The sequence below is a fragment of the Eublepharis macularius genome, chromosome 11, assembly GCF_028583425.1.
Source record: "Eublepharis macularius isolate TG4126 chromosome 11, MPM_Emac_v1.0, whole genome shotgun sequence".
In the NCBI taxonomy this organism is placed as follows: domain Eukaryota; kingdom Metazoa; phylum Chordata; class Lepidosauria; order Squamata; family Eublepharidae; genus Eublepharis; species Eublepharis macularius.
The window spans coordinates 15381783-15398450 of NC_072800.1; the positions used below are offsets into that span (position 1 = coordinate 15381783).

General features: G+C 46.3%; 1 protein-coding gene across 1 annotated transcript in view; it reads left to right on the forward strand.

Moving 5' to 3' along the window:
* TNS3 (tensin 3) overlaps positions 1–16668 on the forward strand; it is a 361185-nt gene that overhangs the window by 124014 nt on the left and 220503 nt on the right. The window contains exon 3 of the mRNA XM_054991056.1: positions 8557–8668. Coding sequence (XP_054847031.1) covers positions 8557–8668 — 112 coding nt within the window. The remainder of the gene's footprint in view (positions 1–8556; positions 8669–16668) is intronic.

The following is a 16668-nucleotide window of genomic DNA, read 5'->3' on the forward strand; positions in this document are numbered from 1 at the left end:
GGAAAAGACAGCCAACTTGCATTCAGGACAAGTCTGTACTTCTCCAAAAATACAGTACAGAACCCTGAAAAAGCGAAACACAGTCGACTCGACAGCATGTTGCAGCCATTCAGTGAGGGAAGGAAAAAGGCAGTATCACTCCCGTTATGTAAGCAGCCAAATGGAAACGTATAGGGTAGAGCACACGTGCTGGGGACATGTCTGGTTTGGATCTCAAGAGTGTCCGTGTAGTTCCAAGGTTGTCCTTGAGCAGAGGTGAAATAGCTGAAAGCAAAATCAGGGACATATTTTGGAAGGAAGGGGATTTTCAGTCATGCGTGCTGCCTTGGAGATGACGTGCAAGTTCCATTTAGTCGCCGCTCGTAAGATTGTACAAGAGAATGCAGCTCGATGTTTTCAAATATGACATGTTTGAACGGTTAAGGTAGTGGGCTGGAAAACAGAATGTATGGTTTCTTTCGGCTTCATCGGCTTTCCTTCACTTTGACCTTCATAAAATTACTTGGCTCCAGCATTCTTCTCTTTCTCTCTGTACTCCGTTTCTGGTCTATATCAACACCACACTGTTCCAGTCACGTTTGGCCTTTGCTGCCCCGTGCCATGTGGACTCAATTTCAGCAGAGTGTTTTGGTGCTGCCATAATGTAAATCACTGCTCTGGGGAGTTTTGACATAAGCTTTTTGTTTAAATCAACGTCGTGCAAACTGCTAATGGCTAAGCTGAGGCACTCACATTTTTCTGAGTTGGGCTTCCGCAAGAAGGTTTGGAGTGTGAAAGAGTCACAATGACCAGGGCTCAGAGAATCCCACTCCCTCGCTGACTCCCTTGGGGTAACATGGCTCCTGGTTTGGAGGAGGTACGGCTTGTCCAGCAGTGACTTCCCAAGAGGAACAGAGCTCTCAGTAGTCACCCCAGAAGGTGGAGATGGACTCTGCTGCCTCTCTGGATCAGGAACGAGGAAGTAATCCAATCATACTTAAGAACATAAGTATGGTTCGTCAGAGCCCATTTCTGATGAACCACCACGAACTTTAGGCTAGTTCATTTGGTTCCTATTTTGGTTCATCACTGCAGACAGCCTGGCGCCGATCAATCAGTTTCCTAGGAAACAGGGGATGGACTTCCTGCAGACCTTCTGCTGACCCGGAAGTGGCCTTCTGCTGGCCCGGAAGTGGTGGTTTGCTGGCCCGGAAGTCACATTTTCACAAACGAAAATGAACCGATTCGTGAACTGGAGCAGGTTTGTGAAAGTTCGTGGTTCGTGAAATGTGATGAACCATGAACCGCACGGTTCGTTTTTCTGGTTCATGTCTATCTCTAGTCACTAGCACTTTCTGATTTGCAGCTGAAGTACACATAATTTATATGAGCAACTATCCCAGCCTTTAATGAGCAAGTGGATTCTGGCAACCCTCCTAGTTCAGTGACTACCTATGGAGTATTTGATTTAGTTTAGATGTCTTTATTACCCACATAGGAGAGAACATTGGTGCTTAAGCAGATTTTTTTTACCCTTTCTTTTGCCCAGTTGCATCTCATTTGATGTCACATCTACCTTTGCGGCAGAGACAGACAGTGGTGCAGTAGTTGTACGTCCTGGCCTGCTCTTCTAATGATCTTCCAGCTCTGTTCATATGTTGCAGTGAACGCATAAACATCCTACATGCATGTGAGACATCTGATTGTAAGAAAGAGTCAGTGCACATCCCCTTTACAAATGAAACCAGGAACCAAGCTCACAAATACCTGTACACAGAGCTTTATTTCTGGGAAAAGAGGCGGTGGAACTCAATGGTGGAACTCAGGACCGTACAATGACATCACTTTGGGTCAGCAAGAACAAGGGGGGGAGTTTTTTGAAGTTTAAATCACCCTAGGTGAAAATGGTGACAGAGGGGAGTTTAGATTGCCCTCCATGCCAGTGGCACGGAAGGCAATCTCAACTCTTCTCTGTCTGGAGATCAGGGGGTGGGGCCGCCGGCCATGTGACCATTTTCAAGAGGTGCTGGAACTCCATTCCACCACGTTCCAGCTGAAAAAAAGCCCTGCCTGTACATGTGCTGAATGTAACAGGAGAGTTGCTCAAAGCATGTATAAAGAAAAGTGTGCATAGATTGTACCTTTGTCTACTGTCACTGGTGAACAGGACTTCTTGCAAGAAAGATTCCAGTTTTTTCCCTACAGAATGTGGGCAACAGGGCTGTTGGAAGAAGGGGGCAGTGAACATCAGCATTGTCCCCCCCCCTCTTTTTGAGTCTTTAAAAAGAGAGAGAAATAGGACACCTCTGGACTGCAGCTCAGTCATCTGAACATCGGTTGTCAGTAGAGGTAGACAAGTGCCTGGAGAATGACCACTTAATCCTATGACTTCATAAAGAATTGACCCTTCTGGCCACTGCATGCAGACTCCAGGTGGCAGCAGCAAGCTTCTCTTTGCCAGTGAGCAAAAGCAGATAGCTGGACTGAAGCTTTCCTCGTTCTCTCTGCAAGAGGGTTCTTTTGCCATAAACTTTTGGAAGGCAGAAGAGCAGAAAGGGGGAGCTTCCAGTAGACCAGACAAGCCTAAAGAGGTCCTGGCAACGAATGGGTTCTTCTCTCTTGGGAGGAAGAGCTTTGTTGCAACTGTCTCTTCGGAAGCGTATGTGATAGCAGTGAGAGCTGTCTCCTCATGGCCAACATGGGACTTTTTCTGACGGCATCTTCTCTTGTCTCGGCTGCTGGAAGAGTTGGCATTTTAGAGAGGTAAAATTTCTGGAGAATTTGATGCCATGTGCAGGGGGGATGGAATGCAGCTTTTGTGCTGTGGCTTTGTTTTTATTGGGTTGGCGTCTTTTTATTGACTCGTTTTAATGTATTCATTTTGTTGGCTTGGCTTGTTTTATTGACTTTTCAAATGGACTTGCTTTTAATGTTTTGGTTGCCTTTGTGTTACTGCTTCAGCTGTGAGCTGCCATAGACCGGTCCGGAAGAGGGGGCATACAAATCCTCTAAATGCATAAGCTTGTATGTAAATCATAGAGAAGACCATGTGATCTTCACAATTGACATGCACGTGTTGCTTTCATTTGCAACCTGAGGTCACACTTGGGGACCTTTAACAATTTGTTTTCTAATGCTAAAACCTTTATTCTGAGGTTCCTGACTGGTCAAAGTTACTTCTTCAGATATTTGATCAGCCATTTAAGCTATTTAATTGGTCTTTGTTATCAAAATCTGTGTTCCTGCAGAGGAACCTTGATTTGCATATGTTGAAAAGTCTGTTTCAGCAGCACAGATAATACCCACTAGTTTATGTTGTTCAGTTTGTTCCTGGTTTTTAGAACAGCTATAGAGTGTTTATTTAAGGGGTTTATATAGCAAGAGAGAGAGACTTTAAATGAGTTGCAAAGGAGGAGAAATAAATAAATCTGCCCCCCCATCTCCTCCTGTTGGCTTCACCTCTTCCTCCTCCCCTCTCCCTCCTTGCCACGGCCTAGCTATCACCATCTTTTAATTTGTACCATTTTGAATTGCATCGCTCAGTTAAGGGGAGAGGGGTTGGTTGGGGGATTAATCCCAATCTTCCTTCTTTATTTTAAATTTTATTCATTTATTTCTGCTCTAGCCAGAACTAATGTTGTGTGGCCATTTTTCTGGCTGAGCATCCTATCGTTGCCTGAAAAATAATCTATTTTGTGTGTTTGTGTAATGCTCACATAGGGTTGCCATGCCCCCGCTGGGTGCGGGGGTTCCTTCACTCCCACCCGCCAACCCCACCCCTGCTTACCTTGCCGGTGCAGGGGAAGAAATACGCCTCCCAGGCCCCATGGGCCCCATGGCGCATTCCCGTGTGCCGCAATGGCCCAATTTGAGCCGAATTGGGCCGCTGTGGACTGCAGGGGCTCTCCAAGTTTCCTTGTACAGCCTGGCAGTGCACCAGCATGCCACAGCACTCCAACTTGGGCTCAAATCGGGCTGGCATCAGGCTGAAGTCAGGCCAAATGGGGCCTGATTCAACCAGAATGGGCTGCTGTGGAGTGCAGGACCGCTCCAAGGTCCCTCATGTCACCTGGCAGCGCTCCTGCACACCACAGTGGCTGGATTCGGCTCCCCCAGAAGTGATGGCATGGTGCAGGCTGGGAGCATGCACGTGAGGAGTAGACATGGGCACGAACAGCATTACGAACAGAAAAAAACCACAAACAGCCCAATCTGCTGTTCGCGAACAAGCTATTCGTGATGCCCCATCCTAAACGAACTGGTGGTCGTTGCAAGCCTCATTCGTTGCCTTCGGCAGCCGTTGGTCAAGCCAGACAGTCTGGCACCTGCAATCAATCCCCTTGGCAACCAGAGGCAGGGACTGAACTCTGAACTCCTTCTGCCTTTCCTTCTGGCTTTAACCCTTCAAAGTATTTCCAGCAGAGAATCCTGTTTTTGCCACTGTGAAGAGAAAATGACAGCCAACAGGGAGACCCATGGATCATGCCTTTCCTGGGGTGCAATCTCTCTGAAACTTGGGGGGTCTTCAGAGGACAGTGAGGACTATGTCCCCTGCAAATTTGGTGGGTATTGGACATTGGGAAGGTCAGTTGGTAACCCCTCAAATTAGCTGCCAGCAGACACTGCTGTTTTTGCCAGGACAGGGTTCTTTAAACTATCCCCCCCTGCCGCCTGCCAGCTGATAGTTTAAAGGGATCTTTAAAGGCCTAGGTACGTGAGTTTGAGGGGAGGGGGGCTAAGTGGGGGGTTTGAGGGTGGGGGTGGTTCTGGCCCCCACAAACAACGTACATGTCCGGGAACAGTCCATGTTCATCCATGTTCGTTGTTCGTGGATGGCAACGAACGACGAACGGGGTGTTCGGGTCCCCCCCTCCCGTTCGTGCCCATGTCTAGTGAGGAGACTTCCATAGGTAAGTGCCAGGTCTCCCACCTCCTGTCGGGATGGTAAGGGGACCTGGCAACCCCATGCTCACATCACTTCAATAACTGGGAGGAATTTGATTTTTGTGCTCTGTCTTATTGGGCAACAGAAACAGGGCAAGGAATCTTTGATTTTTCTCTTCTCTGCAGTTGCAATACCATAGGTTGTAGGGAATATTGTCTCTCTTGTGTCTAAACCTGCGGCCTCTAGTTGGAATTTGAGAAGGGTGGGAGTTTTCTCTCAATATGCTTGCTCAAAACAGCTAAATAGTTTTCAAGGCCAGTCTGTGCTGAGATTCTTGTCAAGTATTTTGAGCTTTCAGGTCTTAACTTAGGAACATAATAGAGTTGCAAAGGGATATTCTCCAAATAAAGTTTTTCAGAGGTCCCTGCTGTTGGCGAGCACAGCCTCTTAGTTTTGCTCTGTTGTTCCCGCAAGAGACTCCATTTGTCTTCTGGAAGGAAAGGAGAGCTTTAGGGTGTTGATAAGAGATTTGGTGCAATATACTGAAAGCAAATATGCTTAAAAATGCAAAATGCTGCTCCCAAAGAAAAATATTTTATCTTTCTATTGCCTTTCCATAGATAGAACAGTGCTTCTGTGCTGTGAAGAAATGAAGTAAACTCTTCGAAACTAACCCTGTATGTGCTGAAAACCATAGGGACGAATCCTTTATGCTCCTGCCAGATTTCCTTCCATGGTACACCTTGTGAAGGAATGGACTCACAAACCCTTCCTTGTTACTTCTGGTCAGCTCCCAGGAGGTCAGAAACTCTCTTTGCCTTCTTAACCTCGCTCCCCAAGGATGCCAAAGCAAACTGGGTGCCACATGCTGCCACAATGAGTTGGAAAGTATCTCCTGCTAAACAGAATCAAAAAGAGTCCAGTAGCACCTTTAAGACTAACCAATTTTATTGTAGCATAAGCTTTCGAATCAAGTTCTCTTCGTCAGATGCATGGTACGAAGAGAACTTGATTCTTGAAAGCTTATGCTACAATAAAATTGGTTAGTCTTAAAGGTGCTACTGGACTCTTTTTGATTTTGCTACTACAGACTAACACGGCTAACTCCTCTGGATCTGCTAAACAGAGTTGTACTTTTTGCACTCTGTACTTGCGCTGTCGTTCAGAGGTACCCTACATCAGGGCTTTTTTTCTGGGAAAAGAGGTGGTGGAACTCAGTGGGTTGCCAGCACAGGGGGCAACTCTTGGCGGGAGGTAATGCCCTTGGTATCACATGTGTGTGCGCAAAGTGCGCGCGTGCTACCAGGACCACACAATGATGTCACTTTGGGTCAGCTGGAACAAGAGGGGTGTTTTTTTAAAGTTTAAATTGTGCTCGGCGAAAATGGTCACATGGCTGGTGGCCCCGCCCCTGATCTCCAGACAGAGGGGAGTTTAGATTGCCCAGAGGTTGCGGAGGACAATCTCAACTCCCCTCTGTCTGGAGATCAGGGGGCAGGGCCACCAGCCATGTGACCATTTTCAAGAGGTGCCGGAACTCCGTTCCGCTGCGTTCCCGTGAAAAAAAGCCCTGCCTTTAATCATGTTTGTTCCCCTTCTTGACTTTTCCCAGCCCTGTAGTATCATCTACTGTGACTGCCAGCGTCTCTTCAGGGTCTCATATCTTCAGCATCTCCTTCTCCGTAATCCTTTTAACTGGTAATGTCAGGTGTTGAACCTGGAACCTTGTGGTATAGACCAGATGCTCTACCATTAAACCACGATTAATTCTTTGTCATTGGCTTATCCATCTAGGTAACTCTAGGCAGCAAAACTGTAAAAACAAAATTGTTGCAAACTGGCAATCTTTCCTCTGTCATTGTCTGATTTTCTAAAAATGTCCGCACCATCAAACACGCGTTTTAATTAATTACAGTTTAATGTTTATATAGACACTGGCATGTGAACTGTTTATGTAAATTTTACAGTAAATTGATAAAGTCCTAAATGTTTTTATTAAAAAAAAAGGATCAACTCAGCTTGGGGAACTAAAATATTCTCAGAACTTTTATGACAGGGAAGGGTGAGGTGAAAGTTGGAGAGTTTTTCTTCATATATTGCTTGACAACTATTTCTTTTCCTGGGGGGCTACAAACATTTCTGATACGTTTGGTTGCATTTCAGCATTACTCAGCATGAAAAGGTACTAATAAGTCTACAGATGGCCAACTGGTGGGACACAGACTGGATCATTTTCTGAAGTGATAGCTGGTTTTTTTTTTCTTTTCACTTCATGAAAGGACACAATTAGTTGCTTGTGTGTGTTTCATAAAACATCATGGCATTTGGGGAATTTTTCATAAACGGCATTGGTTCTTTGCTCCTCCCTAAAGATGCCTTTGTATCACCCAGGTGTGCATGCTGTAAAGCACCTTCTGTTTGATGATGCCAACATTATTATAAATCTTGACCATCCATGGGGTGGGGGCTGGACCCTGTAGTAGTTCTGGACCCTGGACTAATATTTGCAGAGCCAATGATATCCGTTGGCTGTGCCTGGCACTTTCCCCTGGTAACCTCTGGATTAAGTGTGCGGATACAGAGTATAGGAAACTGTGGGTCAGGCAATGCTGTTGAGAGCCTCCCCATAATAGTCTGTACCTTTTTCTGCTGCCCCACTAGCTCCCAAATCCTGACAGATTGGACTGAGCATGCATGCTGGCCTCTACTGTTCGGAAAATTTTCTCAGCTTAATGCACTTTGCATGCCCTTGATCAACCGGGGATCAAACTGGGTGACTGAATGGTAACAAAGTGTGCAAAAGGTCCCATAATACTGCTTTTCCTTCTGTCCTTAGAGGGAACAAGTGTTTCATGGCTCAGGACAAACTCATGAAATGGCCGCAGTAGTGAAGGAAAGCAAGTTCAGTTCCCCTTTGACCCTGAACTCATCATGGAGCTGGACAGAGAACCCCGAAGAGGCTGGTCATTGGATACTGAGGTCCAAACTATAAGTGACGCCTGACACAGGTTGGACACTTGTCAGCTTCCCTCAAGTTTTGATGGGGAATGTAGGCAGCTTGGCGGAATGTTGGACAAGTGACAGTTGAAAAGTCCATTGGACAGCAGTCGGAGAGCCAAGGTGCAAGACCAGGATGCCTACGTTTCCCATCAAAACTTGAGGCAAGCTGACAAGTGTCCAACCTGTGTCAGGTGTCACTTGTAGTTTGGCCCTGAGAGCTCTTGTGATACTTCTCCTTAGGTCCCCTTGCCCACCCATTTTATGGAGACACCATCTGACATCTTGACTGACATCCAGATACGGCTTCTCTTGCCTCATGTCCTTTTCTTCTAGGTTCCGTGGGGGTTCTTTATTGCATTTAAGGAGACCTCCAGATGCTTACTGGCTTTCTCAGTGTTCTCTCAGCGAGAAATTCATGGGACAGAGGGAGAGTAGCGAAAATTACATTTGTGTTCACTCTCCTCATTCTTTGGTAAATTCCTTGAGGGCATTATGTAACAGTAGTCAATGCATATCGATTGCAAAACACTTCTTACCTTTATCTGTCAAATCATCAGTGAAGGCACTATGCAATTCTTATAAAAATGTTCTTTCTGGAACACATTGTCGGTTCAGTATTTGCTTCGTTATTTCTGGGGGGGAAGTTTATTTTCTTTAATGTTTACCTAAAGTTTCCTCTTTTTCTTTCCCAGCCAGAAGAGCTAGCATCAAGTTCTCATACCTTCAAGACCAAAACCTTCAAGAAAGCCAAAGCCTGTAACATCTGCAAGCAAGTAATTGACCAGCAAGGCAATTTGTGCAGAGGTGAGCCCCACTGAATGCAATTTCGCTTTAAAACGGCGCAAAGTAGAGCTATATGTTCTGCAGCAAAGATGGGGTTTCTAATCTACCTTTGCCACTCATGTGCAAAGCTGAAGTTGAGAAAGGGAGGATATTGGCAGGAGAAGAATTCTTCATAATTAGAAGAGGCCGATGATGAACAAGCTGAAACTGAACGCAGACCAGATGCAGGCGACATTGGTTGGAAAGGGCAAGGTTCCTAGAGGGCTGGGCTTGTTGACCCTGGATGGGGGTTTGTTTCTCACTGACTGGTAGTATGAATAGTCAGGGATTTTTTTCAGCTGAAACGCGGTGGTACAGAGTTCTGGAATCTCTTGAAAATGGTCACATGGCTGGTGGCCCCTCCCCCTGATCTCCAGACAGAGGGGAGTTGAGATTGCCCTCTGGTGCGGCGGGCAATCTCAACTCCCCTCTGTCTGGAGATCAGGGGGAGGGGCCACCAGCCATGTGACCATTTTCTCCGAGGGCAACCCACTGAGTTCCACCACCTCTTTCCCAGAAAAAAAGCCTTGTGAATAGTCCAAGAACGCTTCTGAAGATAGTTTCAGGTGGGTAGCCATGTGGGTAGCTGTGTTGGTCTGTAGTAGTTGGCCTGTGAAGGATGTCCACCATCCTGTTTTAAATGTGTATGGATTTTATTGTATTTTAATATGTTGTTTTTATTGTATTTTGTATTTTAATATGTTGTTATCCGCCCTGAGCCCGCTTGCGGGGAGGGCGGAATAGAAATGTGAAATAAATAAAATAAATAGTAGAAGAGCAAGATTCAAGTCTAGTAGCACTTTAAGACCAACTAGATTTCCAGGGTGTGAGGAGCTTTGACTCTCCAAAGCTTACACTCTGGAAATCTAGTTGGTCTCTAAAGTGGTACTGGACCCAAATCTTGCTCTTCTGCACCCAGCATTTGATAAATAAATCGTATGTTGGCCCAGAAACCTAATTAAAGGATTCCATGTTTGGGCCATTAGCAGAGCCTATAGTTTAACGGAGGAAGCATGATTATAGGTGGTTGTGAGCTTGTTCTGCTGGCTGGCGTGTGTGTGAAAATAACAAAGGATACACTTGTTTATATTTAGAAAGGAAAGAAGAGTTCTTTATTGTAGGAACCCCATACTCTGATATGAAAGGAGGAGAGACAGATCCTAACTACTTGTCTGTTCTGAGGATAGGCATGGATAGCAGGACAAGGCCTACATCCATGTTGCCAAGATGGAGGGAGGAGGAGAGAGGTGGTGTCTGGAACAAAGCCAGGAAGAGAAAAGGGAGAAGGAGGCAGTCAGGACGAGAAAATCTTAAGAATAGCAATCTGCATATCAAAGAATAGTCAGAGCAGTAAACAGTACTCAGAGTGCCCTGACCTCCCTATCTTTCTAACTCTTTGATTTGTCCCCCTCTGAAACCTGCGGAAAGGGATAGCACTGAATCCTCCTCTTCCAACAGCTTTCTTGGTGGATGGGTAGGTTGATGCAGTTGCTAAAAGTCTGGCTTCTAAGTCTTCCCCTACTGGTTTTTGTCTGAATTATCCATGCTGCTCTGTGCCAATATATCCTAGGCTGTACTATTGTGATACGTTGTATGCAGAACTGCCCTTGAAAACAGTATGGACGTTTCAGTTTGTGCAGAACACAGCCTCTTGTCTTTTTATCAGGAGGTAGCAGTTGATAAATATAACACTTGCTTTGGAACAACCACTCCAGCTGCCTGTTTGCTTCTAGTTTCAATTTAAGGTGCTGCTTGTTATCTTTAAAGGCCGTTATGAACTGGAACCTCTGAAGAACTGCGTCTCCTTATAGGAATCTCTTAATTATGTTCGCTTGACCGATGCTGTCTCTGCAGCTCTTCCCATTAAATGGTTTGCCCAGTCATTGGCTCAATGTTGTGGCATAGCTTGCTTGAGGGAACTCGGGGAGCCGCAAAATGGAGCTTTGCGGTACGGTTTTCTTGCAACAGGTCAGTCCAGGCTGGTCACATTGCATATTGGAGTTCTGCTGAGTTGTCTGGCTTCTTGATTGCCCTGTTTGAATGTTTTCCCTCTTTATCTGTGCTGTTATTTTTACTTTGATGTATTGTAAACTGCATTGGGTCTTAAGAGAAAAAAGAGACGGGAATGCTTTTAGTAAATCGAAATGTAGCACTCTACACACGTTATCTTGATGTGATTCTTCTAACAGTCCTATAAGGCTATAATTAGAGATGGGCATGAACTGAAATATGAACCAAAGTTCGTCACGAACCAGGCTGTTTTTTGCTTCGCGAACCAGCAGTTCGTTGGAGCTCATTTCTGATGAACCATGACAAACCGCTATGATTTTTAGAGCAGTTCGTATGGTTCGGTTTTTGGTTCATCACTACAGACAGCTTGGCGCTGATCAATCTGTTACCTAGGCAATGGGGGGATGGGCTTTCTGCAGATCTTCTGCAGCCCCAGAAGTGACGAACCAATGAACCAAACAAACTGGTTTGCGAACTGGGCAAGTTTGTGGCAGTTTGTTGCGGTTCGTGGTTCATGAAACACAACAAACCACAAACCGCAATGCACTGTCATTTTCCTGATTTGTGTCTGCCACTAGCTATAATTATTAAGTGTCAAGTCGCAGCCAACTATTGGCAACCACCTTGTTGCCAGTACTCAATAAATATGGGCAGTGATTTCACCTGATCATGTAGAAAGCATTACTCCATTGGAAATACCATTCCCAACTTTTGTGTAATTTTTTAAAATAAGGAATTAAATATTTTTAATGCGTTGGGTGAAGCTTTTACTGTTTTTATCTTCTCAACTGTAAGATAACCAAGTGGCAGAGAAGGGCAGGAAGGAAAAGAGACTCCAGATTTGTTTGTGGTGGCTTATCATATTTATTTAACATTACCTACTCTGAAGTCAGTGAAATAAGTCTGCTGATGATCCTATATATAAAAGAACCAAGTGTCTCTTTCTACTAGGGTTGCCAGGTCCTTTGATCCCCCTGGCGGGGGATTGGGAGCCTGGCACTTACGCGTGCATGTGCTCCTGGCATGCACGATGATGTCACTTCCCGGAAGTGACGTCATCACGATGGTCAAAGGGCAGCCCAGTGTGCACTCCCGCGCTTGCCAAAGGGCTGCATCACCCTCTGTGGGCCCGATTAGGGCTGAAATGGGCCCTTTGCAGGGCGCGGGGGTGCACTGTGCTGCTGGGGGTGCCCTGGGGCGTGCCCCCCGCTGGCCAGGTAAGTGGGATCAGGGGGGAGGAGGTGGGAGCAGGGGATCCCCTGCCCCGGGCGGGGGATTGGCAAGCCTACTTTCCACTCTCCTTGTAGGCCTTGTGACCCTGAATGAAATGTCTAGTTGGTGTTTGGTGTGATTTTTTTTTTAAAAAAAGGCATCCCCTCCCCCCGCCCGGGATTTGCTTGGTAATGGGGGAATTGGCTGCACTGCATCCATGGGGTTGATCCAGTACATTCATAGTGCTTACAGAGGCATTTTCTTCAGCTTTCTCCTGATGCAAGATGCATATTGCATCCAGGATGCCTCCTTCTGTTGGAGGAAAGCACTTCTGAAGGCAGTTTGGATCTGCATGATCCAACTCCCTGGCTCCACAGCCACTAGCAATATTCCCCAGGTGGCTTATTGGTGAGAACCCCATTGGTTGGCCCTTAACTCAGAAATGGCATTGGGATTTTCCACTGCAGAAAATTGACTGGCGTAGGTTTTTGGCCGATGCGTTGCCTTGGTGCCTTTGTGGCTTCAGAGGGACATTATTTGCTCAGCCAGTATATTGGCAAACAGATCAGTGCAAACATACTTCAAGCCTCTCGGGCGTTTTGACACCCTGCACAGGCTGCCTTGAACTTCCCAGCACTGGAGAAAGAAGGGATGTGAAATCCTGTTCTCCTTGACCAGTTGGTTAGCTTAAGAAAGAAGAATAAAGCTAGCAGTGCCTGGTATAGGCTGTGGAGGTCCAGATGGGATCCCCACAGTTTTAGCAGAAGGAGGGTATGGGCTGAGTTCTTTAATCTTGCATGGTCAAAAAAGAAAACCAGGACCTCTGTGACTCGCCCAAGGTGGCTTTACATTCACAACATAAGAGTCCATATTTGACAGTGGTGGGCAGAGAAAATAACTTAATTTTGGGGTCATAGTGTCCTAATAGTTTATTTTTTAATGAAAACTGCTTCAGGACTAGGTGTTAGAAATTAAAGAAGTGGGAAGGGCCATGTGACCCTTCCACAAGCACACTTTTAAGAATCCCACAATGGGGGGAACCAGTTGTAGGGATTTGGGGCAGACAAATTGGATTTATTGTTTATTTAGAAAATGTATATACTCCGGAGACTTGCTTGAAGTGGCTTGTATGGGGCGAGGAATGGTTTAAACACTCCTCTGCCCCCTCTCTGTGTCTTTGCTGCACAGAAAATGGATTTGTTTCAAATACTTGCAGTGCAATCCTAAACAGATCAATGGGCTTAAACTCGAATAACTCTGCTTAGGATTGCACTGTTGCTCTTGGTGAAGTGTAGTTAGTGCCTCAAGGGTTTTTTTAAAGGTCAAGGCATTAGTAGTTTGTGTCAAGTGATCCTAAATTTGCTCCCTTCGGCAAGGTCATAAGAACTACCTTCCAGGAGCAGATCAAGGCCATGGAGTCCATCTGTACTCTGTAGTAGTTCCAGAAGCCTCTAGACGTGGTCCACCAGATAAAATGGATTGTGGTCTACCATGAATTTTAATCAGTCTTCTGACTACAGGTGTGCAGCCAAAAAAGATTCGGTTTTCCCGCTTCATAATTTACGAAGCAGGGAAAAGAGTCGGAAAGAAGTAATTTCCAAAATGGCAAGCTGCTTTGGAAATTGCTTCTTGGCCCCACTTTGAAATGCTCCAAAAAGATTCAGAGCACTTCGAAGCTTCCCCATCTCACAGCTTCCTCTGAAGCTGATGGGGGGAGGAGGTGGGGGAATTCTCTATCTCCCTGGCATCAAGTCAGTGAGCAAGGTGGCCAGTTTAAACTAGCCCCCCCGCCACTGCCTCCTCTTCACCCAATGCCAGGGAGACGGGGAGTCTCTCCATTTCCCTGGCATCGGATCAGCAGCACTGCCTTCACCCGTGGCTGATGGGGCCAGGGAACTCCCTGTCCCCATCAACAGCAGGTGAACGGAGCACCCGGCGGGGAGGTGCAGGCTTAAGCCTATGGCGGCACCGCTGGGCTGCTGCCCCCAGTGCGAGAGGGGTGGGTAGAATCTCCTCGTCCCTTTCGCACCAGGACAGCAGGTGCCACTGGGCTGCTGCACCCAGTGCAAGAGGGGCAGGGAGAATCTCCTTGTCCTTCTCACATCAGGACAGCGGCGCCACTGGGCTGCAGCACCCGGTGTGAGAGGGGCGGGGTGATTCCCTCGCCCCTCTCGCACCGGGTGCAGTAAGCCCAGTGGCTCTGGCTCTGGCGCAGTGCTACCCCGATGAGCAGCTGATTTGGTGCTTTAAATGCCTCTTTTTGTGCCCCTGTGCAGCAGCACAGAAAGGGGCATTTTAAACCCCACAGCCGGCACTCAGCTGCTCGTCAGGGAAGCCCCCAATGAGCAGCTGATTCAGGTGTTTAAATGCCCCTTTCCGTGCCTCTGCACAGCAGCACGGAAACGGGCATTTAAACTCCTTGACCCGAAGCTTCCTGAAGCTATACAAATAGCTTCAGGAATCTGTGATTCTGGGTTTCCGAAACGGACCCGTCATGCTGGGGCTGTTTCGGTAATCCCAAATCTTTGCGAATCAGGTCCAATTTGGGTATTTCCCCCAAATCGGAAACCTGAATTCGCACATCCCTACTTCTGACTATCCTTGTTTTTGCACACAGTGTGGTCTCATATGGAAGGAAAGCATGGGAACAGTGTGTGCACTTTTGAATACTTCCCAGAATCCTCAGAAATGTATAGAGGCTCCCTAGCAAATGAGCAGAGATTCTTTGGTAAAGAAGTCCGTGTGAACATGGTTCCTTGAAGGTAAAAACACTGAAAATAGCTGATACATGAGTGTCCAGAGACAACTAGAATCCTCACTTGCTTTCTCAAAGCTAGTTCAGAAGGAATGAAATTGACAGTCTATAATATTCTGAGACTTTAATGTACATCTCATGAAGTATCTTGCAATTGCCGGTTTTGAAAGCTTACAATGTACTTTTGGTAATGTGGGGAGAGCGCACTGTTTATGTTTCACTAAGAATATTCGAAATGTAAACAAGTACCAATGTGGTTTTAAATGATCCCTTTTCTGGGTGGGAACAAAAGTTGATAATGACACATGAGTACTGTAAGTAGTTATCAGAGTACACATCGGGTGGCATTTCTTTGGCAGGCGAATTTAGATTTTCAGTTGGAAATCCTTAAAGAATTTGAACTTCCTTTGGGCGAGTGGCTACTAAGAGAGGCTTGTGGGGCCAAATCTGGGATATATGTTGGACTTTCCTTAGAGCAGTGATACTTAGAGCTAAGCTACAAGAGATGAATTACATGAGGAGGAGGACGTGAAGGGAGTTGCAATGTTAGCTGGGAGGCTGAGTTTTAAAAGAGATCAGAAGGCTTTGTCAATTTCTCCTCTCTACAGAGCCAGCAAAGATCCCTCCTCAGGGTTTTTATTTCCTCTTTGCCTTTCAGAAGGGGAGGTGAAACTAACAGAGCCTTCAGGAGGCAAAGAGGAAATTAACAAACCCTCTGAGCAGCGATCTCCCTGGCTCTGTAGAGAGGGGAAATGAACAAAGCCTGCCGATCTCTTTTAAAACTCAGCTTCCTGGATAACATGGCAACTCTCTTCACGTGCTCCTCCTCATGTAATTTGTCTCTTGTAGCTTGGCTCTTAGACGCTCAGGAGCCTCAAGAGTCTCTTTGACATACCATCTGTGACTCTTCTCCCTGAGCCATGGGCCTTGTGTTACACATGGAAGTAAAGATCCCATCCACTCCAGCAGGCCCCTAACCTTCTTCTCAACCTCTGTACTCACATCCTAGCACACAGGCAGCTGCCGGGAGGGAAGCCCTTCCCCTCACTCTAGATACCCAAGGTTCAGCAGTGGTGGGAAGAGACAGTTCTACAAACTCTGAGGTACTTTGGTAATTTAAAAAGGCTACCTTATGCATGTTTGGTAGGGTCACACACATTAGTCATGTAGCTCTTTTGGCTGATGGTAATTGTGAATGTGGCCGTCTGTTAGATGCAGAATGAGTACCATTATCTTAGAGGACCTGAGTACTCTGTTTTCATTGGCCAAACCACAACAACAATAACAACAACAACATTCGATCTTGGAAGCCCAGATCTGAACCCAAAGGCAGCAGCACTTCTTGTTTTCTGTCCCTCGGCAATTTGTTTTCAGTGCTTCTGAACATGAAAGCTCTGCTTAGCTGTCCTAGTACGCAGCTCTTGATAGACACATTCAAGGCGGTCTTGTCTTATTCTGGAACCCTTTCTAGATGACACATCGATGTATACTGGGAGCCTGTGCTACCCATAATGCTTCTGCTAGGCAGGCAGGCTAATAAAGATTTCTGTGGGCCTGTACATTGCATGACTGATGGGATTTATTTGCATGTCTCAGTGGTATAACTCGCTGTTACTGTTTATAGTGTTATTGTGAGCTACCCTACATGGCCACAGGCATTAATATAAAAATAATTGTCATGTCTGTCTGGCTACCTACATTCCATGATTGTTTGCTGTTTATTGCTGATGCCATGTTTCCTTATACTAAAGTCATACTCAGGGCTTTTTTTCTGGGAAAAGAGGTGGTGGAACTCAAGACCGCACAATGACGTCACTTTCGGTCAGCTGGAACAAGGGGGGGGGGTTAAAGTTTAAATTGCCCTTGGCGAAAATGGTCACATGGCTGGTGGCCCCGCCCCCTGATCTCCAGACAGAGGGGAGTTTAGATTGCCCTCCGCGCTGCTCGGCAGTGTGAAGGGCAATCTAAATTCCCCTCTGTCTGGAGATCAGGGGGTGGGGCCACT